We start from the raw sequence: 25,872 nt of genomic DNA on the forward strand, positions 1-25,872 counted from the left end.
GTAAGACAAACCCGTTCCCAGTGAGGGTGGACTCCGCCAGGGCTGCCCTTTGTCTTTGGTTCTGTTCATAACTATTATGGACAGAATTTCTACGCGCAGTCAAGGCGTTGAGGGGATCTGGTTTGGTGGCTGTAGGATTAGGACTCTGCTTTTTGCAGATGATGTGGTCCTGCTGGCTTCACCTGGCTGAGTGTGAAGCCACTGGGATGAGAATCAGCACCTCTGAGTTAGAGTCCATGGTTCTTGCCTGGAAAAGGGTGGAGAGCCATCTCCGGGTTGCGGAGGAGATCATGCCCCAAGTGGAGGAGTTCAAGTAACTCTGAGTCTTGTTCACGAGTGAGTGAAGAGTGTATTATGAGATCGACAGGCGGACCAGGGCGGCGTCTGCAGTAATGCGGACCCTGTATCGATCTGTCGTGGTGAAGAAGGAGCTGAGCAAGAAGGCAAAGCTATCAATTTACCGGTCGATCTAGGTTCCCATCCTCACCTATGGTCATGAGCTTTGGGTTATGACACAAAGGACAAGATCACGGGTACAAGCGGCCGAAATTAGCTTCCTCAGTCGGGTGGTGGGGCTCTCTCTTAGAGATAGAGTGAGAAGCTCTGTCATTCGGGAGGAGCTCAGAGTAAAGCCGCTGCTCCTCCACATTGAGAGGAGCCAGATGAGGTGGTTCGGGCAGCTGGTCAGAATGCCCCCCCCCGAACACTTCCCTGGGGAGGTGTTTAGTGCACGTCCGACCGGCAGGAGGCCACAAAAAAGTTGTGGGGTCTATGTCTCCCAGCTGGCCTGGAAACGCCTCGGGATCCCCTGGGAGGAGCTGGATGAAGTGGGTGGGGAGAAGGAAGTCTGCTTCTCTGCTTAGGCTGCTGCACCCGCGACCCGTCCTCGGATAAGCGGAAGAAGACGGATGGATGGAAAGAACTGTGCAGTCGGTCTTTAGGCTTTTGACAGCAGGTACGGCGCAAGAGTGTCTCTCGCTTTCCTGCCGGTCACAGCAGCCAGAGTCATCTTACAACATCCTTGGACGCTGGTAATGTCAATCAAGTGACGTAATAGTGAAGATTGATGATCGCTAATTTTAAGATTTATTATTTTTGGCTGGCGATCGACTGACACACCTTCCATAATCGACTGGTAGTTCGCCATCGACCTAAAAGGCACCCCTCCCGTAGGCATATTAGGATAACAATAGAAACTGGATGTAATGATAACTCTAAAAATTGTAAAAAAAAGAAAAAATTAGGGTTGTCAAAGTTAATTTTATAACTCATGCGATTTATGACAAAACATGACTGTATTAATCATGTTTAAACGCAGAATAATCACACATTTTAGGCGCACAAGCTCCTTCACCATGTGTGGGGTTTTTTCGGTCGGTGATGAGGTCAACGTATATGTCACTGCATGAGTGAGATGAGTGAGGAGACTGTTGAAAATAAACTCAGACGTTACTTAATATAAAACGGTTTTGACCAAATAAATGACGTACATTTAAGTAAAACATTAATTTAAGTAAAACATTTAAAAAAAATGTATGTATAATATTTTCACTATAAAATTAAGGTTAATATAAAGTTAATTTAAATGATGCAAGCAGGGAATTAACTGTGACTAATCAAAACGCAAAAGTGTGAAATCTGATTTAAAAATGTAACCGATTGACAGAACTAATAATAATACACATCAATCTATCATAATACATGAGTGTGGTAAGGGAGACTGATTGATCAATAACATTCAAACATGTTTTCACAATAACATTCAAAAACAAAAATACATTTCCACCAAAACACATTGGCAAAAATCTAATGGAAATCTAATCAAAATCCATGACTGTATATGTTATGTGCATACACTATGTTTTATTATTATATGTTTTTTTTTTACCTTGGCAGACTCTCTGGGATTGTTCTCTTCTACATCTGGATCCTCGTTAGCTATCTTCACTGCGGTTTCCAGCACACCCAAAAAGTTCTGCTGCTCTCTCTCTGAGCCCTGCAATGGAGGGCAGCCTAAAAGAACAACATAAGTCATCCACACAATATCATTGGTATACAATCACAAAACTATGAAAAATGTATGCCATCACAAATGTACCTGGCGGTACAGGTAGGTCAGACAAGCTGACAGGTCGCCCAGCCTTGTGCGCTTTAATGGAATCCTGGTATTGCTAGTGAAAGAAAAGCTGATAAGTGGCACTACCATATATTCTGCATATATATACAGTCGTGGTCAAAAGTTTACATACTCTTGTAAAGAACAAAATGTCATGACTGTCTTGAGTTTCCAATAATTTCTACAACTCTTATTTTTTTGTGATAGAGTGATTGGAGCACATACTTGTTGGTCACAAAAACATTCATGAAGTTTGGTTCTTTTATGAATTTATTATGGGTCTACTGAAAATGTGACCAAATCTGCTGGGTCAAAATTATACATACAGCAATTTTAATATTTGGTTTCATGTCCCTTGGCAAGTTTCACTGCAATAAGACGCTTTTGGTAGCCATCCACAAGCTTCTGGTTGAATGTTTGACCACTCCTCTTGACAAAATTGGTGCAATTCAGCTAAATTTGTTGGTTTTCTGATATGGACTTGTTTCTTCAGCATTGTCCACACGTTTAAGTCAGGACTTTGGGAAGGCCATTCTAAAACCTTAATTGTAGCCTGATTTAGCCATTCCTTTACCACTTTTGATGTGTGTTTGGGGTCATTGTCCTGCTGGAACACCCAACTGCGCCCAAGTCCCAACCTCCGGGCTGATGATTTTAGCTTGTCCTGAAGAATTTGGAGGTAATCCTCCTTTTTCATTGTCCCATTTACTCTCAGTAAAGCACCAGTTCCATTGGCAGCAAAACTGGCCCAGAGGATAATCCTACCACCACCATGCTTGATGGTAGGAATGGTTCAATCCTGGGCTCGGGATCTTTCTGTGTGGAGTTTGCATGTTCTCCCCGTGACTGCGCGGGTTTCCTCCGGGTACTCTGGCTTCCTCCAAAGACATGCATCTGGGGATAGGTTGATTGGCAACACTAAATTGGCCCTAATGTGCGAATGTGAGTGTGGATCTTGTCTGTCTATCTGTGTTGGCCCTGCGATGAGGTGGCGACTTGTCCAGGGTGTACCCCGCCTCCTGCCCGAATGCAGCTGAGATAGGCTCCAGCACCCTGCGACCCCGAACGGGACAAGCGGTAGAAAATGGATGGATGGATGGATTCTTATATTTTCTAAATGTATTACATTTTTAATAACATGTCCAATAATTTTATCTTTTGACAGCCTTAATATATATACTGTATACTCTATACACACACACACACACACACACACACACACACACACACACACACACACACACACGCACACTATTTATGGAGTAATATGGAGTTTATGAAGTGCGAATTTCACTGAAAATCATTTTGAAGGATTAATTCAAGTGGTTTGACAAGAAGTACCTTTACGATGCGCTGATGCATGCGAGCTTTACGGTCTTCTCCTTTGCTTTTAGCGCTGTCAGCTGCTGACTTGTATATGTCCAACCTCTGCTGCAAGGCTTCTCCGACACTGCTTGGAGCCTGGAGATCTGTGCAAGGCACGCACGCACGCACGGATGCACACAAACACACACACACGTGCGCTTAAAACTTCAGCTTCCCAACAAAAAGATAAGCAGTCAGAAAAACAAACAAGGCGAGTACCAGCTGATGGCAACTGTGTGGGTGCAGGAGCAGCAGGAGGTGCTGCTTTAAAGGAAGGAAGTACTTTCTCTTCTACTCCAGACCCTGCAAAAGAATAGGCAACATAGGTCACGATAAAGACCTCAACATGAGTGAAAGTTGCAATAAAAGATCAATATAGTATGAATATGAATATTTAAGTGGACAAACTGGACATATAAAAAGATAAAGACACACTAACCAGGTGGTGCAGGGAGCAAGCTGAGGTCTACTGGCTCATCTTTGTCTATGGCCTCCAGCAAGGAATCCAGCTTCTGCAAATAACACACAGTAAACTTTCATTTATTGATCGTAGTTGGTTTCAACCTAAGTGTGAATTAATTATTAATTATACATTTTAAATATTTAAGCATAGCTAGAGTATAAAACTTTGTTTATGACCTTCTAAATATGTGTGTAACATGATGAGAGCCCCTTTAAACTCCTTTAATCCGAACAAAGAGAACACAGTCTACCAAGTCAAATTCACTGTTTGTTAAACATTTTGTCCTTAAATAAAATAGTAAACACATGAGACAAATTATCTTTTATTAGTAAATAAGCAAACAAAGGCTCCTAATTTAGCTGCTGACATATGCAGTAACATATTGTGTCATTTTCCATTCTATTATTTTGTCAAAATTATTACGGACAAGTGGTAGAAAATGAATTATTAATCTACTTGTTCATTTACTGTTAATATCTGCTTACTTTCTCTTTTAATATATCTACACTTCTGTTAAAATGTAATAATCACTTATTCTTCTGTTGTTAGGATACTTTACATTAATTTTGGATGATACCACAAATTTGGGTATCGATCCGATAGCAAGTAGTTACAGGATCATACAATGGTCATATTCAAAGTCCGCATGTGTCCAGGGACGTATTTCCTGAGTTTATAAACATAATATAAATTTTAAAAAACGAAAAAAGATTGTGATGCTAAAAAATATGGATGTAATCATAGTGGTATCGACTAGATATACGCTCCCGTACTTGGTATCATTACAGTGGATGTCAGGTGTAGATCCACCCATGACATTTGTTTACATTGTGATGCCAGTGAGCTATTGTATTCTCCTACGGTGTGTAGTGAAGCATGTTTAGCTATTCCTCGTACTGCATGGATGATACTTGTAAGAAACCTACTTTTTTTGTTTATTAGGATTAGTGATTTAGAAGTAGCTAAAACACTGCAGACTGCGGCTGCACTTTAGCCGCTAGCTAACTAGCCATGTCTTAAAGCACCTCTTCCTGAGAGCGTCTCAGTGTTGTAACTTCACCTTTATCGTTAGTTTTTAAGCCAAAACGCATCCATTCTCCCTTTTCTGTCTACACACATTGTCTGCTTGTAAGTACTCCGTGATTGTGTGTTGCAGAACATACTCCTCTGCTCGTAAAACCAGCAATGTCACGACATGAAGACGACGCGGCGTCATGACCGTAAAAGAAGGGCGGGAGGGTGGGTGGGGGTACTTTTTAGAGGCGGTATAGTACCGAATATTATTTATTAGTATCGCGGTACTATACAAGTACGGGTATACTGTACAACCCTAATTCATAAAGTACAACACTTGTATTCATAACTAGGGATGATGTTTGATAAGAAATTATCGAGTTCGAGCCTATTATCGAATCCTCTTATCGAACTGATTCGTATATGGAAAAAAAAAACACACTATTTGGTTTAACAAATCACTTCACATTCTCTACTGCTCGCTACTGTAGTATTACCATATCTGAGTTATTGTGCAGAAATGTGGGGAAATAACTACAAATGTGCGCTACATTCGTTAACCGTTACAAAAAAGATCAATTAGACTGATACATAATGTTGGATATAGAGAACATACAAACACTTTATTTATTGAGTCAAAAATATTAAAGTTCGATGATTTGGTAAAATTGCAAACAGCTAAAATGATGGGGAATTAAATGATGGAATGGATTAAGTAAAGAAGTTAAACATTGTACTGATATGATCCAGTTTAAGAGGTTGTTCAAAAGAATAGTGCTTACAAAGTACAAAAAAGAAGAATTATGAGAAATACTTTCAACCTAATTGAAAATAAGATATTCTTCATCTCAGTATATTAATAATGACTGAATCAATTAAGTACATATTACAAAACTGTTGTATATACTAATTCACAGATATTTTTTTATAAAAAGGTCAGTAAAAGATGTATATATTTGTCGGATCATGTTTTGTTTAGTTATGTTCTGTTAGTTTTGGACTTCCTTAGTTGTTTTGTGCACTTCGGGGGTTTGTTTTAGTCACCATGGTTACTTATGATTTTCACCTGCCTTGTACGCGCACCTGTTGCTCATCAGAGACTCTATTTAAGCCTGCCTTTTCCGGTCACTCGTCGTGGCTTCATTGTTTGCATTTGCAACAGTTACGTTGGCTTTCTTGTTTTCGAGCGCATGATTCCTGTGCTAAGTTACCTTAGCTTCTAGTATTCCTGTGCTAAGTAAGTTTTTGCTTTAGTTTCTCGTGCGAATGGCACGCTTTCCTTTTGTTTCGTTCCTGTTTGTTGTAATGTGTATGATTTATGAGAAATAAATCATCTCCTACCTGCACGCTTTCGTCCGGAGCCGTCAGTTTTGCGTCCCGGGAGAACGAACCGCAGCACGCTGCACCCCACCGTGACAAATGACTGAACTACGTGACGTCATTTCTTGTAATGTCCTACGGGGCATTTCTTGTCGGGACGGGATTCGTTCCCAGGGATTCGAATAAAGAACCAACTCTTTTTCTTTACTATAGTGGTCTCGATAACGGGTAGCGGTTCTCAAAAAGGGATTCGAGTCCGAGGACTCGGTTCTTTTCTTATCGAACAACCGGGAAAACCGGTTTCGAGCATCATCCCTATTCATAATGTATGTATTCATAAGGCTGACATATTGTAACGTTGTGTTACCTTGGCAGTGACATATTGCTGTTTGGCCAGGTTAATGTCGCCATTCTGCTTGGCTTCTATGGCAGCCATCTTGTACTCCTTCTGCCGGGACAACACTGCCTGTTTAAGATCTAAAAGAAGAAAACATCCCCATTAGTGCAATTTTTTGTTTGATTAATAGGATTGGATTTGATATCACATGACTGATCACCTGAGTGTTTCGTATTGGGCTGCTGGGGTGTGAGTGGAGAGATAAAAGGGCTTCCTGGCATAATAGCAGCAGTATTATTCTGGGGTAAAGCTAGATGGCGTGGCTTAGTATTAGGAGCTGTTGGTGCTGCCTCCTGTGAAGGTTTTTGATTGGGTGGAGTTAAGGGCTTTAAAACAGGCTCTGGGACTTTTTTCTCCTCGATGGATTCAGACACTGCAGCACTGAGTTTTCCACCAACAGCAACAGGAGGTGGCATCTCCTCCTCATTGACCGGCTTACCTTTCCTTACGGATGTGAGCATGGACTGCAGCGTCTGAGGATGGAAAAGACAGGAACTATTAGCATACTCCATGTATTCCACACAAGAGAAGAAGCTTTGTTGGAAAACCTTGAATCCACGCTCATATCGTCGAACTTTGCTGATCTCCCCAGCAGCCGTGGCGTTGTCCATGGCGGCCTTATACATGTCTATTCGCTCTAAAAGGCGGGACTCTGCACCTGTTGCAGCACTGGAGTTGACAGGAGGATGAGAATGGGACGCAACTCGGACATTGGGAGCAGTCGGTGTAAGAGCTTGGGCAGAGCGGCTTTCTTCCTCATCCTCCAGAACTTCATTCAACTCTGCCTGTGAACAACGCATGTTATGTTGCAACCGAACATATACAATTTTATATATATATATATATATATATATATATATATATATATATATATATATATATATATATACACATATATATGTATATATATACAGTATATATATATATATATGTATATATATATATATATATTGCGCTCAGTGGCGTTGTGGTTAGAGTGTCCGCCCTGAGATTGGTAGGTTGTGAGTTGAAACCCCGAGTCGTACCAAAGACTAAAAAAATGGGACCCATTGCCTCCCTGCTTGGCACTCAGCATCAAGGGTTGGAATTGGGGGTTAAATCACCAAAAATTATTCCCGGGCGCGGCCACCGCTGCTGCTCGCTGCTCCCCTCACCTCCCAGGGGGTGAACAGGGGGATGTGTCAAATGCAGAGGACATGTGGTGCCTAAATATTTACAGCCCTAATACAATATATATATTATTACACGTTATAATTGGACTTGCCTGTAACTCTGCTTTTTAGCAACACCTCATATGTACATACCACAGCTGACTTGGTCGCACATATTGGCACATCTGTTGCCCTCCTAGAACGGCTTTTTTGCTGTTTGTTGTGCCCTAAAATGCCTTTTTTGGAGGCACCTTTTTCAAAACGTTATATGGATGGATGGATACTTTATTAATCTCCAAGAGAAAGAACTGCACAGGGTTCAGGGTTCGGGTTTTTTCCAATAGCGTGGTGTCAGCTTGTGATTTTTTAATCTTTAAACTTCTTACCAAGTGTCCTTTGCAAACTTTATCCCCAAAAGCACAGGATTTTAACAAATGTATTTTATATACATAATTTGAAAAACAAATATTGATGTTTCACCCGTTAGTATCACAGCAACAAAAGCTAACTTGGGAAAAAACTAAATGGCAGTAGAAGCACATTATATAACTCCATTACTGTCACTTATTAAAATAAAACAAAATGTTATTTACATTTTTTGTTCAATTATGGTTTACGGTCTGGTCTGTTGTCCACAAGTTGTACAGATTCTCAGTGTTTGTTTTACGCTTGAAAACTTTCATGTTCGCATAGGTGTGTTGGTAAATGTTCATATACTACATTACCCAAAATGTTTAGTGCTATGTACAGTTCTTGAATTGTCTACATAACAAATAAAGACAAGTCTTGATTAGAAAGATTGGGGGAAATCCGAAGATTGTTTGAATTTGCGTGAACTGGTGCGATGACATTGAAATTCCTGGAGTGTTAGATCAATAACATGATACATCAGACCTACAATGATGTGTACATTATCTTTAAAATCAATAACGTGATGTATCATATGTACAATGTGTTTATTATCTTTAAACTCAGCGCACACTTTTAAAACCTACGGCCTTACTGAAATGCAATGCACTTGTTTTGTACACATTCATGTACTCCATTTGATTCATTATGGATATTAATAGTTTGGTGTTTTACCAGCAGATCTTCATCATCATCCAGATCTTCATCCTCCACGTCTTCCTCGTCCAGGTCTTTCATACAAAGAGCCGCCATGCGCTCAATGTCAGCCATATGAACAGGACCTGAACACATTGAACTTACAGTCAAACACAGGTAAACGTCCGTTTCAACAATTAGTGGTCATTTACAGTGTTGGGTTAGTTACTGAAAACCAGTAACTAGTTACTTTATTTCAAAAGTAACTCAGTTACTAATTCAGTTACTTACACCAAAAAGTAATGTGTTACTGTGAAAAGTAACTACTTAGTTACTTATATGTATATATATATTTTTTTTTTAAGGCCCCATTTAATGCCCTTTTAGCCTTCATTTCAGGACTGTTATTGCACCGGAGAATAATACAATCTGTTGATCAACTTGACATGCATTTGCATCACTGAACTCTGCAAAGCAATGTGGTCTACATACAAACCCTGTTTCCATATGAGTTGGGAAATTGTGTTAGATGTAAATATAAACGGAATACAATGATTTGCAAATCCTTTTCAACCCATATTCAATTGAATGCACTACAAAGACAAGATATTTTGATGTTCAAACTCATAAACGTAATTTTTTTTTGCAAATAATAATTAACTTAGAATTTCATGGCTGCAATACGTGCCAAAGTAGTTGGGAAAGGGCATGTTCACCACTGTGTTACATGGCCTTTCCTTTTAACAACACTCAGTAAACGTTTGGGAACTGAGGAGACACATTTTTTAAGCTTCTCAGGTGGAATTATTTCCCATTCTTGCTTGATGTACAGCTTAAGTTGTTCAACAGTCCGGGGGTCTCCGTTGTGGTATTTTAGGCTTCATAATGCGCCACACATTTTCAATGGGAGACAGGTCTGGACTACAGGCAGGCCAGTCTAGTACCCGCACTCTTTTACTATGAAGCCACGTTGATGTAACACGTGGCTTGGCATTGTCTTGCTGAAATAAGCAGGGGCATCCGTGGTAACGTTGCTTGGATGGCAACATATGTTGCTCCAAAACCTGTATGTACCTTTCAGCATTAATGGCGCCTTCACATATGTGTAAGTTACCTATGTCTTGGGCACTAATACACCCCCATACCATCACACATGCTGGCTTTTCAACTTTGCGCCTATAACAATCCGGATGGTTTTTTTCCTCTTTGGTACGGAGGACACGACATCCACAGTTTCCAAAAACAATTTGAAATGTGGACTCGTCAGACCACAGAACACTTTGTATCAGTCCATCTTAGATGAGCTCAGGCCCAGCGAAGCCGACTGTGTTTCTGGGTGTTGTTGATAAACGGTTTTCGCCTTGCATAGGAGTGTTTTAACTTGCACTTACAGATGTAGCGACCAACTGTAGTTACTGACAGTGGGTTTCTGAAGTGTTCCTGAGCCCATGTGGTGATATCCTTTACACACTGATGTCGCTTGTTGATGCAGTACAGCCTGAGGGATCGAAGGTCACGGGCTTAGCTGCTTACGTGCAGTGATTTCTCCAGATTCTCTGAACCCTTTGATGATATTACGGACCGTGGATGGTGAAATCCTTAAATTCCTTGCAATAGCTGGTTGAGAAAGGTTTTTCTTAAACTGTTCAACAATTTGCTCACGCATTTGTTGACAAAGTGGTGACCCTCACCCCATCCTTGTTTGTGAATGACTGAGCATTTCATGGAATCTACTTTTATACCCAATCATGGAACCCACCTGTTCCCAATTTGCCTGTTTCACCTGTGGGATGTTCCAAATAAGTGTTTGATGAGCATTCCTCAACTTTATCAGTATTTATTGCCACCTTTCCCAACTTCTTTGTCACGTGTTGCTCGCATCAAATTCTAAAGTTAATGATTAGTTGCAAAAAAAAAAAGTTTACTCAGATCTTCTCAGTTTTTAGCCGATACTACATAAAAAATTACGTAAAATAACGCAGTAACGCATCATGTAGTAACGGTAACTGAGTTACTGAATATAAAAAATAACGCGTTAGATTACTATTTACCGCCGAAAGTAACGGTGTTACTTTGTAACGCGTTAGTTACAACACTGGTCATTTATGAACTACACACCTTTATTTTCACGTCTCTTCCTTTGCATTCCTCCTCCTCCTCCCATCAGACTCAGAAGCTCTGCCTCAAGATCTTCATTGTTGCCGTCATCATCCATACCTCCCTCCGGGGTCAGGTCAAGCAGCAGCCCCATCTGAGACGCAGGTACTCAGATTGTGGAAATATATGCTGAGTGGACATATTTCATACTTAAGTGTGTTACTTACCTGTTTGGCGCGGGCAGCCCCTTGACCCCGGGGAGGGGGGGGCGGGTTTCGGCTGCGGCTCATGGACTTACACCTTATAAATCGTGGCTCTTAATCAATAACGCCAATGACAATGAGAGATGTTACGGTTGTGTTTACTTACAAGTATTCAAGCTGTATCGTAAATGTCTTCCTAACTGTAGCATTCGGTGTATATTGACTTGGGCTAAATGCTATAGGAAGTCGTAGCACTTTTATAATGTAGTGAGTGCGTTAGAAAGTTGATGATTTACCTTGTCAGTTTGACGCAATGAGGTGTAAATGACAATTCCTCTTGATAAGTTGTTGTCAAACGTTGCTCCTGAATCGATGTGAAAATACTGCAACGACACTTTAATGTTAAACACAGACTTTTTTTAGCTGTCAAAACAAGAACGACATTACGTCAAGCAGGGGACTTACTTCCTACCTTGTGTCTCCATGGCAACAAGCATTTCGCTTTACGGCGGAACGCAATACGCCCATTACTGACGTAAAAAGAGAGCCATTCGTCCTTGAGCTGGTGTTTAATTGGGCGCCTAAACGTAAGTTGAGAGTAAGTTGAAGTCAATATCTGTCACTACATTGACATAAAAAATATCTGCTGATTTACATTTGTATATCTATATATTTGTTTAAAGTTTTGTAGCATTGTGTATCGACTATATTAACGTAAAATATTGACTTTTGGCGACAAGCTAGCGAGCAAACCATCCATCCATCCATCTTTTGCCGCTTACAATGCCCACTTTATTTATAAAACCCATTAACAACGACAGTCTATTAAAGAAAAACAACAAAAATATTTATAGGGAAAACATTCAAAAGAATATAGTTAGGAAACAAGTAGCAACCATAATCATATTCAATGAGTTTTGTTCATTTATGTATATGTATGTTACTACTTGCAGTCAGCCTTATTTGAATAGCACATCAACATTTAAAAAAAGAAGGTTGACCAAAGTGCTGCACAGGACAAGACAATAAAAACAATAAAATCAATACAACATTGAATTTTATAATACACAGTTATAAATAAACAGTCAATTTTTAGCACGGTGGTACAGGGGTTAGTGCATTTGCCTCACAATACGAAGGTCCTGAGTTCAATCCTGGGCTCGGGATCTTTCTGTATGGAGTTTGCATGTTCTCCCCGTGACTGTGTGGGTTCCCTCCAGGTACTCCGGCTTCCTCCCACCTCCAAAGACATGCACCTGGGGATAGGGTTGATTGGCAACACTAAATTGGCTTTAGTGTGTGAATGTTGTCTATCTGTGTTAAAGTTAAAGTACTCCTGATTGTCACACACACACTAGGTGTTGGCCCTGCGATGAGGTGGCGACTTGTCCAGGGTGTACCCCGCCTTCCGCCCGAATGCAGCTGAGATAGACTCCAGCATCCCCCGCCACCCCGAAAGGGACAAGCGGTGGAAAATTGATGGATTTAGCTAAAAAAATGTTAGAGTATAGAACAAAATAAAAATCAATGTATTAGCTTGTATTACTATATGTACCTTAATGTGACTAATTTGCAATGGTAACATTCAAGAAGAGAAGATGACTGAAGAGAGTGCGACGACCCACAGAAAAGGTACATGTATTGTATTTGTTACTGTATCACTTTTTTAAATTTAGAATTGTATTTTTTTTTTCAAGGCAGCACAGATCCAACCCAGCTTTTTTCCCTCGAGGCAACAAGTGGTGTTGTTGACAGTTCTTTTCAATCACAGGTATTTGTCGTCATGAAATACGTCCTTATCTCTTGAAATGCAATGTATCAGGAGTATTTACTCTTATTTCCAGGTTGTGTGTGATTTCGTCAGAGCGAGTGTTGCTTCACCACCGTGTTCCCACTTGCCTTTAAAGGAGTGTTTCATCATTTGTGAACAAATAAAAGCACCAGGACAATCTTCTCTCACCAAAGTAGGCATCATCACTCACACCAAGCTTGAACAATCAAGTGTGAGTGAGGCTTCTGAAGCACAGCAACACAACACAGTCAACAGTTCTCAACTGGAGAGTGATAATGAAAAGAACAACGGCGAGCACGGAAAGAAAAAACAAATGAAAGAGGAATGTGACCAGACACTGTCCCTAACATGCACGGATCAGCACCAGATACTGACCTCTGAAGAGACAAGTGGAAGTGCTGTGGAAGATCGGCAGACAACAAAGAACAGACTTCAGGGGGATTCAGAGACTAAGCAAGCAGCCCCAAGTATCGTGAGTGACAGCAAAAGAGAGCAAACTGAAACATCTGCAGGAGAAACAGCCAAGAAGAAGAGAAGGATGGGTATGTGTGGTCTGAAAGAGAAGGAACAAAGCCCTTTTTTACAGATAAAAAATGGACATAGTGGACAAGAGCAAGCAGAAGGGCCAAAATGTGTCTTTACAGCTGACACTGAACCTTCATTCTTGCTTGCATCCTCAACTCCTGCAAACATCCCACAAACAAAGGAGGAAGAAGTACAAGCATCCAGTGACAGGTTTGTAAACAGTTTACATTCATATTAGTGATGTGGGTTGTGGTTCATGGGTTGTGAGGCACTGACTTGTTTTTTAAACTTAAAATGTGTGTGCTCAAGTTGGTCATTCACAGGATAAAAAACAACAGGACTAAGTCTTAAGTTGATGTGCATGAACTGATGAAGTCTGCTCAGATAAGAGGCAAACATCCTCCAAGACAAACTGAACAGTTCAGTAGCAACTGCCCTGAGAAAATGACTTAAGAATATGTTGAAAAAATATTGGAATCATACAGAAAATACATTTACTGGATTTAGGGTTTCCGCGGGACATTAGAAGGATTAAAAGCGATGTCAAGAGGCATTGAACAATTTAATACAATTGTAGGACTTGGCCGATAGTAAATCAGTCAAACAATGAATGGAAATAAACAAAATAACGTTGCGGTCATCGAATAATTGCTACGTCTGTCTGTGTCTTTCTTTTCTTCGGCTCTGGTTTTCAAACTGGATACAAAAGGAGGTGAGAAAAGTGCTGCCTCCACATGCGTCATTTGCATTCCTAGTTTAATATTCATTTATTATTGCATGAAACTTGAACTATTTGTTTTATCGTATCCTGATAAAAAAAAAAAAGTATCCTCCAGTTCGTGGCTATTATAAGAAACATTTTCAGAGAATATGCATTTTTATTTTAAAGACTAACAATTTAAAAAAAATACTTTTTTAATATACCCAATATTATATTGATCAACTAATTCAACATTGGATGTTTGTTTAGAGGGGTTATATGCAGTACCCCTTTAATAATTTTGATTGAAGGTACAATGTGATGATTGACAGACAGAACCTTTTAATTGGCTATTATTGACTCTCCGAATCCCCCTGCTATGCACAAAGTCAGTACACTGGATGCTATTACAGTAAAATTAATAAATAAAAATACATTCTCAGATGAAACAGTATTGCGAGCCAATTCTAATTTACTAGATAACAATTAATGTATTCAACATTATTATTGTCAAAGGCTTACAATTGTGCGTATACACACAATTGTAAGCGTTTGACTAATTAAAATAACCATAAGCAATCGGACATGGGCATTGAATTTGTTTAAGTGGCATTAAAAATGGCATTAAAAAATATTAAATTAGAATTGCTGATACCTGTAGAAACCCTGTGCATAACACAATCCAATGGGGAAAAAAATGTTGGTTTTATGTTATATTTTTTCATTATTTTGATGTTGTATTAAGAAGACTGTGCCTTCCCTGACTGCACGTCAATTACAGCTGAGCTACAAAGTGCACATTCAAATTTGTTCAGCAGTTATCAAGCTCATCTTTTTCAAAGTAAAGTAGTACCTCGACTTACAAGTGCCCCACCTTACAAATTCTTTGTATACATATTTGTTTTTGCTTCGGGTTGCGAGCAAAAATGTGGGTTAGTAGTTAGCTTCTGATACCTCCCCACCGTTAGTTGGCATAGCCCTGGGGTCCCCAAACTTTTGGGCCATGTTGGGTTAAAAGAATTTGGTTGGGGGCCGGGCTATCTATTTGATCTATTTGTTTGTATGCGTGTGTATATATACAGTACAGGCCAAAAGTTTAGACACACCTTCTCATTGAATGTTTTCTTTATTTTCATGACTATTTACATTGTAGATTGTCACTGAAGGCATCAAAACTATTACTTAACTAGTACTTAACAAAAAAGGTGAAATAACTGAAAACATGTTTTCTATTCTAGTTTCTTCAAAATAGCCACCCTTTGCTCTGATTACTTTTTTGCCCTCTCTTGGCATTCTCTCAATGAGCTTCAAGAACTACTCGCCTGAACTTGTTTTCACTTCACAGGTGTGGTTGAAGCTCATCGAGAGAATGCCAAGAGTGAGCAAAGCAGTAATCAGAGCAAAGGTTGGCTAATTTGAAGAAACTAGAATATAAAACACGGTTTCAGTTATTTCACCTTTTTTTGTTAAGTATATAACTCCACATGTGTTCATTCATATTTTTGGTGCCTTCAGTGACAATCTACAATGTAAATAGTCATGAAAATAAAGAAAAAGCATTGAATGATTGAATAAGAAGAGGTGTGTCCAAACTTTTGGCCTGCACTGTACACACACACACGCACACACACACACGCACACATATACAGTCGTGGTCAAAAGTTTACATACACTTGTAAAGAACATAATGGCATGGCTGTCTTGAGTTTCCAATAATTTCTACAACTCTTCATTTTTTTGTGATAGAGTGATTGGAGCACATACTTGTTGGTCACAAAAAACATTCATGAAGTTTGGTTCTTTTATGAATTTATTATAAGTCTACTGAAAATGTGACCAAATCTGCTGGGTCAAAAGTATACATACAGCAATGTTAATATTTGGTTACAAGTACCTTGGCAAGTTTCATTACAGTAAGGTGCTTTTGGTAGCCATCCACAAGCTTCTGGTTGAATTTTTGACCACTCCTCTTGACAAAATTGGTGCAGTTCAGCTAAATGTGTTGGTTTTCTGACATGGACTTGTTTCTTCAGCATTGTCCACATGTTTAAGTCAGGACTTTGGGAAGACCATTCTAAAACCTTAATTCTAGCCTGATTTAGCCCTTCCTTTACCACTTTTGACGTGTGTTTGGGGTCATTGTCCTGTTGGAACACCCAACTGCGCCCAAGACCCAACCTCCGAGCTGATGATTTTAGGTTGTCCTGAAGAATTTGGAGGTAATCCTACTTTTTCATTGTCCCATTTACTCTCTGTAAAGCACCAGTTCCATTGGCAGCAAAACAGGCCTCACTTTTTCTCCTCCAAACATATTGCTGGGTATTGTGGCCAAACAGCTCAAATTTTGTTTCATCTGGCCACAGAATTTTCCTCCAGAATGTCTCATCTTTCTCCATGTGATGTCAGATGAAACAAAAATTGAGCTGTTTGGCCACAATACCCAGCAATACGTTTGGAAAAGGTGAGGCCATAAATCCCAGGAACACCAATTCCTACCGTCAAGCATGGTGGTGGTAGTATTATGCTCTGGGCCTGTTTTGCTGCCAATGGAACTGGTGCTTTACAGAGAGTAAAGGAAAAAGGAGGATTACCTCCAAATTCTTCAGGACAACCTAAAATCATCAGCCCGGAGGTTGGGTCTTGGGCGCAGTTGGGTGTTCCAACAGGACAATGACCCCAAACACACGTCAAAAGTGGTAAAGGAAAGGCTAAATCAGGCTAGAATTAAGGTTTTAGAATGGCTTTCCCAAAGTCCTGACTTAAACGTGTGGACAATGCTAAAGAAACAAATCCATGCCAGAAAACCAACAAAATTAGCTGAACTGCACCAATTTTGTCAAGAGGAGTGGTCAAAAATTCAACCAGAAGCTTGTGGATGGCTACCAAAAGCACATTATTACAGTGAAACTTGCCAAGGGACATGTAAGCAAATATTAACATTGCTGTATGTATACAAATTGTAATGACTAACATAAAGATCAAAGTGCTCAGATAGTTTTGTGTGTTAAACAGGCCAGAAGCAGAAGTCCGCATTTCATGCATTCCTGATGGGAGTGAGACCTTGTGTAAGCCAAGTTGTTTGGAGGACAAAGATCAGAAACAGGACTTAGTTCCTGGTCCTGATTCAACGGAGGCCTCACAGTCAGAGCCACCAGAGGAAGAGAAACAACATTTTGACCATGCAAAGCCACAGGGAGCAGTGTGTGTATCATCAACTAATTGGGATGTGGATGTTGCCACAGCAACGTATGACAAAAGGAATGAGACTTGTGCTGATTCTAGCAAAACACAACTTTCATCTGCTGACTCTCACCAAGTATGTGTTGAAGTGTGTGAGGCTACACCCTCTGGTGCTTCAGGACAGAATGACATGGTGAGTAGAATGCAATGGACAGCTAATGTTGAAGACCCTAACCCATTGAAGTCCATAGTAGGATTTAGTGCTTTTAATGCTTACTTTTATTTTTCAATTTTAACTCTTATCTTGCCTCGCTTGTTTTCCTAAAGAGTCAGACCCTACAGTGTAAGAATGTTCAAGCCATGATGTGTGCCACAGCGTCAGTGTGCCACATGACGGCATGGTTGGTTTTCTTGCAAGTGTTACCGGAGGACGAGGAATAGCTATACATGCTACACTATACACTGTAGGGCTGGGATATGCTAACCGCAACTTGGAGCTCTCGAATGTAAACAAAGGCGGGCCGATTGATACACATATCGACAGTAACGATAGCAAGTATAGAGTCAGTATATGGCTGATACTAAAGATGTAAGGGTATCGCCATCCATTGCTTTCGGTCTCCCCTAGAGGGGGGGGGGGGGGGTTACCCACATATGCGGTCCTCTCTAAGGTTTCTCATAGTCATTCACATTGACGTCCCACTGGGGTGAGTTTTCCTTGCCCGTATGTGGGCTCTGTACCGAGGATGTCGTTGTGGCTTGTACAACCCTTTGAGACACTTGTGATTTAGGGCTATATAAATAAACATTGATTGATTGATTGATCAAAATCTCACGGTACGATATTATCAAACTATTAGGCCTACTGTACGATATTATTGTGGTATATGTCAAAATAAAAAGTCCCCACAATTGCATCAGCGCACCAATCACGGCCCCCCGACCACTCCAACCCAACCCAACGCAGTAACGCCAACCGCCGGTACCACAGCAATCACAACACCTGCGGCCGCCGAAACCGAAGCAAAAGGACGACCGACACCGCAAACCGCAACAACCCACTGACCCCAACTCTATCTACAGCCCAGCCAAACGAGCCATCAGACATCCGCTCCGACTAACCAAAACACCACTACGCGCCGCCAACCACACCCGGCGCTTCAGCCCCAAACAGCCGCAGATTGCGCTGGGGACCGCTACAGAAGGGCGAACAGCACGCAGCCCCCCTGGGTAAGGGAGGAAATTACCTGCAATCCAGCACGCAGCCGGCACCCAAGCCAATCCACCACCAGTCCAACCCAGTCCGACCCCCCCAAAAAATTCCATGCCGTACAATAACAAAATGTAATGGCATTCAGTTACTGTTGAACCACAAGTGGAAAAATAGCGAGCATAAATACACATTGAAAAGGATACATTATAGAAATCCCAGATGCAAAGCCATGGCAATTTGTTTTCCCGACAAGCAAAGACAATTTTATCTTCGATCGTCGCGACATCGGCGAGAGCATGCTTTGCCGCTAGCAAAGAAAATAGCTTCACCTTCACATTTAGATTACACTTGAGTGCCTTGAAAACATAAAATGTAGATTGTTACTCTAACTGCTTTAGTAAGATAGGATAAAAGCTCAGCAGAAAGGGAACACTGAGGAAGGAATTCAAGAATATTGGGTTATTCGTGTCACAACATCAAAAAATATCAAAAACACCTCTTCTGAAACCAATCAAACCTTTCGGGCTTCACACTAATAGCGCTATGCATTACTACGCGTAGCAAGCTGAATATTAAAATGTATTAATAGAGTAGGTTAAAAATTGCCTCGCAGCGATATAAATACCATTAACTTGATCAACACAATGTACAGAATATCAGAAGCATTTATTTAGTGAAATATATTTTACATCACCAAACATATTTGACAATCAAACCATGATGACAATTCAAATCTTGTGTTTTTAATTTGGTGAAACAGGTATTTAAATATTAAAGTGTAACTCCTCCTCTGAATGCAAGTGCTCTTACAGCAGGAATACAAATTCTGTATTCCTACATTGTGTTTATTGTCATTAAAAGTGTTTTAATATCCATTCTGTGTTGAGTTGTTTAAAAAAATAGTTCATTAAAGCAAACTAATTGTCCAGTTAGGTTAAAAAAACATAAGAATTATCTGTCTTTTTAGTTAATCGTTTGACAGCCCTAATTTTGTCCCTTTTGTTTTTGTTTGCAAATTTAGGAAATACCTCCCTGTACACAGGGATGGTATGGACCAGGGGTCACCAACCTTTTTGAAACCAAGAGCTACTTCTTGGGTACTGATTAATGCGAAGGGCTACCAGTTTGATACACACTTAAATAAATTGCCAGAAATAGCCAATTTGCTTAATTTACCTTTAACTCTACGTTATTATTAGTAATTAATGATATTTACACTTAATTGAATGGTTTAAAAGAGGAGAAAACGTGAAAAAAATGACAATTACATTTTGAAACATAGTTTATCTTCAATTTCGACTCTCTAAAATTCAAAATTCAACCGAAAAAAAGAAGACAAAAACTAGCTAACTCGAATCTTTTTGAAAAAATTAAAAAAATTATTTATGGAACATCATTAGTCATTTTTCCTGATTAAGATTAATTTTAGAATTTTGATGACATGTTTTAAATAGGTTAAAATCCAATCTGCACTTTGTTAGAATATATAACAAATTGGACCAAGCTATATTTCTAACAAAGACAAATCATTATTTCTTCTAGATTTTCCAGAACAAACATTTTAAAAGAAATTCAAAAGACTTTGAAATAAGATTTAAATTTGATTCTACAGATTTTCTAGATTTGCCAGAATAATTGTTTTGAATTTTAATCATAGTAGGTTTGAAGAAATATTTCACAAATATTCTTCGTCGAAAAAACAGAAGCTAAAATGAAGAATTAAATTAAAATTGATTTATTATTCTTTACAATAAAAAAAAATAAATTTACTTGAACATTGATTTAAATTGTCAGGAAAGAAGAGGAAGGAAATTAAAAGGTAAATAGGTATATGTGTTTAAAAATCCTAAAATCATTTTTAAGGTTGGATTTTTTTCTCTAAAATTGTCTTTCTGAAAGTTATAAGAAGCAAAGTAAAAAAATTAATGAATTTATTTAAACAAGTGAAGACCAAGTCTTTAAAATATTTTCTTGGATTTTCAAATTCTATTTGAGTTTTGTCTCTCTTAGAATTAAAAATGTCGGGCAAAGTGAGACCAGATTGCTAGTAAATAAATACAATTTAAAAAATAGAGGCAGCTCACTGGTAAGTGCTGCTATTTGAGCTATTTTTAGAACAGGCCAGCGGGCTACTCCTCTGGTCCTTACGGGCTACCTGGTGCCCGCGGGCACCGCGTTGGTGACCCCTGGTATGGACCATCTACTTGGTCTTACTAATGTTAAACAGTCGTTTGTTCCTCTCACTCTAGTTGCAAAACGTCCAACCCCCCATGATCCGGCCACTCAACAAGCCACAATAACAGTACCAATTGTATATTCTGCATGGGTCTGCATCTGGCAACAAAAGTCAGATGTATACAGTGTGAATAGATACACAGCCAACACTGTCCCCTGAAGGGCCTCCAAGCCACACATCAGTGTCTGTGACACACCCCTCAATCTGTGTCAAGTTATTCTTATTAGTTTTTGTTTTCCACAAATGATTTACTTTATTACTTATTATACGGTATATTGGTTATTACGCCCGACAGTGATGAATGTATGCGTACCAATTACTAATGATTGTTTTCTCTTGCACACAGTGTGATTTTTATCATCAAGCTGCTGATGTAAACAAAAGGAACACAGCAAACACCAACACACACCTGCTGGAACGTGAAGACTACCATTTTGTTTCCGACACACAACTCAACAACATCTCATTCATGTAAGCACTAATCATCTTGTATGTATTTATATAAATATAAATGTAATAATTTGTGGTATTCTCAATAAGCAATATTGTATGACTTTCTACTCACTTTATTCTGCAACACACATATAAAAACTCTGACTGGCAGGTTCCTATAGCCCTTCTTATTACATCTATTAAACCCACTTTGTTTTTTAGCGCTTCCATATCGAGTCCACTGACACCTATAAGTTAAACTATATGCTATTTTGTATTAGAAATGGCAACCGCGGAGGATGTGTGCCCCACAACAAGAGGATAGCAAAAAAGAAGGAGCTTATTGACTAGAGCGCAGACTACAATAGCGGACGCGCGCAAGGCACTCTGGGTAAATTCTAGGGCCAGAGCTGTACAGTGTGAGCATTTTAGTCGCTTTTGCGACTAAAAATAGGTTGTGCGAGTACTGAAAAAAAAAGCAGCACATGTGTAAATGCTGATTTTAACCCTTTAATTAGCATTCTTTTCCTAAAATAAATCCATCCAAATTTGATGAAACTAAAGTAAAATGTTTGCCCATCCTGTATAGCATGTTTGAAATAAACTTACACCCTAACCAAATGGACAAGTGATTGACGCGGAAATGTCACTGATCATTCAATGCGTGTCCCTCCCTCCTGCATGCACACAGGGGAGCCCTGCTCCTCCTCGTTCACACATGTAGTTTTCCAATACGGAAGAAACAAGGTCTTAGTTGGAGAAATTGGTCAGTAAAAGACAAAAAAACGTTAAAACTTGACACAAACTGCATTGCGTGCTAGTAGCTACAGGGGTCAGAGGGAATATTGTACAACAAATCAATGATTTAAGTGACAAACAGACAAAGTCAGACTTTTAGTTTTCATTAAATGCGAGCAGAGACACTGAAAAAGTGTGTTAATGCTTGTGCTACGGCACCATCTTTTGGAAGAGTTCGCTCATTGCTGGTGTTGCGGGTTTAAAATGTAGTTCCTGTTTTAATGCCTTAAACCAGATATAAAACTGTCCATAGCGTTTTTGCAACGTTTGTAAGTTTTACTTTATAACTAAACAATTTATACTTACTAAACCGTCCGTTGTGTGAAGTCTGTAGGAGCTTTTTCATGCATATTTGTACATGCTATTGTAATGTAATGAAGCTAGCGTCGTTAGCAATAGCAAATATGGTAAACATGTTTACAAGTGTCTGTGTTAGTATTATTAACTTAAAATTGTGTTCTTTTTGAATTGTTTCAGTTTGACAAATTTCTCAGTAAATTTACCAAAACGTCACTAGAATTTTTGAGTCTGTTTAGCTGACTGGAGAGCTAACTTACGCAGCTAGTGGGTCCATGACGATGACTTCTGTTTTGTTTGGTCAGCCGTTTTACAGCCGTGTGACAGTCACTGTTTGAAAACAATTAAGGTATGTAATCTATGTAAATAACTAATTTCACAACATTGTGTGTATATATATATATATATATATATATATATATATATATATATATATATATATCTCGTGGCACGGTTGGGAAAGTGGCCGTGCCAGCAACCGTAGGGTTCCTGGTTCGATCCCCAGCTTTTACCAACTTAGTCACAGCCGTTGTGTCCTTGAGCAAGACACTTAACCCTTGCTCCTGATGGGTGGTGGTTAGCCCCTTGCATGACAGCTCCCGCCATCAGTGTGTGAATGGGTGAATGTGGTAATAGTGTCAAAGCGCTTTGAGTACCTTAAAGGTAGAAAAGTGCTATACAAGTATAACCCATTTACCATATATACACATACATTAGGGCTGCGAATCTTTGGGTGTCCCACGATTCGATTCAATATCGATTCTTGGGGTCACGATTCGATTATAAATCGATTTTTTTCGATTCTCGATTCAAAAACGATATTTTCCCGATTCAAAACAATTCTCTATTCATTCAATACATAGGATTTCAGCAGGATCTACCCCAGTCTGCTGACATGCAAGCAGAGTTGTAGATTTTTGTAAAAAGCTTTTATAATTGTAAAGGACAATGTTTTATCAACTGATTGCAATAATGTAAATTTGTTTTAACTATTAAATGAACCAAAAATATGACTTATTTTATCTTTGTGAAAATATTGGACACAGTGTGTTGTCAAGCTTATGAGATGCGATGCAAGTGTAAGCCACTGTGACACTATTGTTCTTTTTTTTTTTTTTTATAAATGTCTAATGATAATGTCAATGAGGGATTTTTAATCACTGCTATGTTGAAATTGTAACTAATATTGATACTGTTGTTGATAATATTCATTTTTGTTTCACTACTTTTGGTTTGTTCTGTGTCGTGTTTGTGTCTCCTCTCAATTGCTCTGTTTATTGCAGTTCTGAGTGTTGCTGGGTCGGGTTTGGTTTTGGAATTGGATTGCATTGTTATGGTATTGCTGTGTATTGATTTTTGAAAAATGAGAATCGAAACTGAATCGCTCAACGTGAGAATCGCGATTTGAATACGAATCGATTTTTTCCCACACCCCTAACATACATACATGTATATATACATACATACACATATACACACATACATACATATATACACACATATACAAAACCCAAAACCAGTGAACCAGTGCAACAAATATGCAACAAACACAGCAAAACATGAACGCAAAGGACAAACAAACCACCCACAGATCCATATAACATCACTTTTCTGCAAAACAGAACTTTGTTGTTGAAATCTGCTTCTGTGGACCTCCCTGACACTCACGTCTCAGGCTGGCTGCTGTAAACAAACCCACTCTACTTCTTGCCTCGTCTGCTTAGATGTGACATAGATTACTGTAATAACCCGTATATCATTCAAAAGTGAAGATTCCAACCATTGGAATACTCAGTGGTTTAAGACTCACAGTAATTTGAAAAATGCACTGCACATCGTATTGGCGGCTTTAGTTTTGATGGTCACGCTTAAAAAAAAAAAATTAATAAAACAACAATTTGGAAACAGTTGTAACTTGCCCATGTCTGGTTTCCATTTAAGTCACATTAAAAAAATCTGATTCGGACTACCTCCTGATATGGCCTAAATCTGATGCGAAAAGATCATATTTGAAGCACTTTTAGTGTTCGGACTTGCAAAAAAAATCGATATGTGTCACTTGAGGGCAAAACAAATCAGTTTTGGTGTGCAGTGTAAACAGGGCCATTGGCTTGGTGTGGAGCTCTGTACGCATCTGGGCTGGGGCATCTTCACAAAGCCACAAATTGTTCCTCGCCACCGCAGCTGTGAAAGTGTTTGATTTGATATGCTGTATGGCCTACTTTTTTAAATGTTAATATTGCAGACACAATTTTCATCATAATTAAAATTTGATTAATTGTGCCGCTCTACTCTCGACAAATCCTATGAACGGTACAACTTTAAATAAGCTTGACTTCCTCCAATGGATGATATTTGTGTTTCAGAAGTGTGTTCAACACAACTCCTTTAAATTAGGAGGCGTGGCCTCAAAGTATAAGATGCATGTTTTGGTATTGTTCCAATATTTTTTGTGTACAAAATGACAATAAGGGTAAAATTAATATTTTCATTTGCTTTTTGAAGATTTTGTATTTTAGTTTTAATGTGTACTTTGATTTTTAAAAACTGTATAACAATTGTAATATTTACTTTCTGAAAATAGTATGAGGCTTTAGTTTGATATTAACCGTTTTGTCATTTTTGTTTCATAAAGATAGTTGTGTTTTTAAAGAGTATTTGTGTGTTAAAAATCTTTTTTTTTTATTTTTTAAAGGTTTCGGTTTTTAAAAAATAGTTTTGTGTTCTTAAATAGTATTTGTGTGTTTTAAACATAGTTTTGTCTTTTGAGAGTATTTGTGCATTTTAAAGATAGTGTTTTTGTTTTTTTAAAGAGTATTTGTGTTTTAAAGATGTACTTTTTTTAAGAGTATTTGTGCGTTTTAAAGATAGTGTTGTTTTGTTTTGTTTTAAAGAGTATTCGGGTGTTTTGAAGATATTGTGTGTGTGTGCAGACAGGATGAGGCAGCAAAGGAGGGCGAAGACGAATGTTCAGAAGACGCAACACAACTCGTGTGTGGACTCATTAAAGAACTTTCCTTTCTCAAGTGTGTTCTTTTTCTTTTTTTTTTTGCCGCTATCAGAAAAAAATCTGTGCTGACACGTTTTTATGTTCTCTTGCAGTCGAACCGTCATGGCCGCTCATCGAGAGCTTGAGAACATGCGGCGTTCCAGGAAGAACTACAGGAAGTTACCCCGCTGAGAAGCTTATATTATTATTATTAAATGTAGGTTATTTCTTTATAACACTAACTGAATAAATGTTTGTTATTCATACCTTAGTAAAATATTCTGCTGTTTAAGCTTGTTATTAAAACATCACAGGGTACAATTGGATATTAGTTTTTAAATAAAATAGTTATACTCTCCTCACATCGTTATTTGGGGTAATTATATATACATACAGTATTTGTCGGACCATAGGGCGCACCAGGTTAAAAGGCGCACAGCCGATGAGTGGGTCTATTCAGGTCTTTTTTCAAACAAAAGGCGCATTAAAGGGGTCATATTATGATTTTTTTCTAAATGTAAAACACTTCCTTGTGGTCTA

The 25,872-nt window shown here is 38.9% G+C and overlaps 2 protein-coding genes across 12 annotated transcripts in view; one reads left to right on the plus strand and one right to left on the minus strand.

Moving 5' to 3' along the window:
- Window positions 1-11,713, minus strand: part of cc2d1a (coiled-coil and C2 domain containing 1A) — a 29,464-nt gene extending 17,751 nt beyond the window's left edge. Inside the window, exons 1-13 of one of the 11 annotated variants that reach the window (XM_062033445.1) lie at window positions 11,643-11,713; window positions 11,467-11,553; window positions 11,195-11,267; window positions 10,989-11,121; window positions 8,910-9,016; window positions 7,224-7,460; window positions 6,836-7,148; window positions 6,646-6,755; window positions 3,921-3,993; window positions 3,701-3,784; window positions 3,458-3,585; window positions 2,099-2,171; window positions 1,889-2,013 (exon numbers count right to left, since the gene is read on the minus strand). In XM_062033445.1, the coding sequence (XP_061889429.1) occupies window positions 1,889-2,013; window positions 2,099-2,171; window positions 3,458-3,585; window positions 3,701-3,784; window positions 3,921-3,993; window positions 6,646-6,755; window positions 6,836-7,148; window positions 7,224-7,460; window positions 8,910-9,016; window positions 10,989-11,121; window positions 11,195-11,267; window positions 11,467-11,553; window positions 11,643-11,698 (1,599 nt within the window). In that variant the 5' untranslated portion in view covers window positions 11,699-11,713. The other 10 variants (XM_062033452.1, XM_062033453.1, XM_062033447.1 and 7 more) reach the window with 10 other exon arrangements.
- LOC133639823 (uncharacterized) lies at window positions 11,707-25,690 on the plus strand. The gene is made up of 8 exons (XM_062033458.1): window positions 11,707-11,757; window positions 12,761-12,802; window positions 12,868-12,941; window positions 13,015-13,697; window positions 17,200-17,560; window positions 21,163-21,287; window positions 25,277-25,369; window positions 25,446-25,690. Exons 2-8 carry the CDS (start codon window positions 12,769-12,771, stop codon window positions 25,522-25,524), a joined length of 1,449 nt encoding a protein of 482 aa, XP_061889442.1. The 5' UTR covers window positions 11,707-11,757; window positions 12,761-12,768; the 3' UTR covers window positions 25,525-25,690.
- The last annotated feature ends 182 nt before the right edge of the window (window positions 25,691-25,872 follow it).

This window comes from Entelurus aequoreus, linkage group LG22, assembly GCF_033978785.1.
Source record: "Entelurus aequoreus isolate RoL-2023_Sb linkage group LG22, RoL_Eaeq_v1.1, whole genome shotgun sequence".
Taxonomy (NCBI): Eukaryota; Metazoa; Chordata; class Actinopteri; order Syngnathiformes; family Syngnathidae; genus Entelurus; species Entelurus aequoreus.

Coding starts and splice junctions, on each gene's coding strand:
- LOC133639823 (XM_062033458.1), top strand. CDS start 12,769: ATGACTGAAGAGAGTGCGACGACCCACAGAAAAG. Junction 12,942..13,014: donor ACAGTTCTTTTCAATCACAG/GTATTTGTCGTC, acceptor TCTTATTTCCAG/GTTGTGTGTGATTTCGTCAG. Junction 25,370..25,445: donor AAAGAACTTTCCTTTCTCAA/GTGTGTTCTTTT, acceptor GTTCTCTTGCAG/TCGAACCGTCATGGCCGCTC.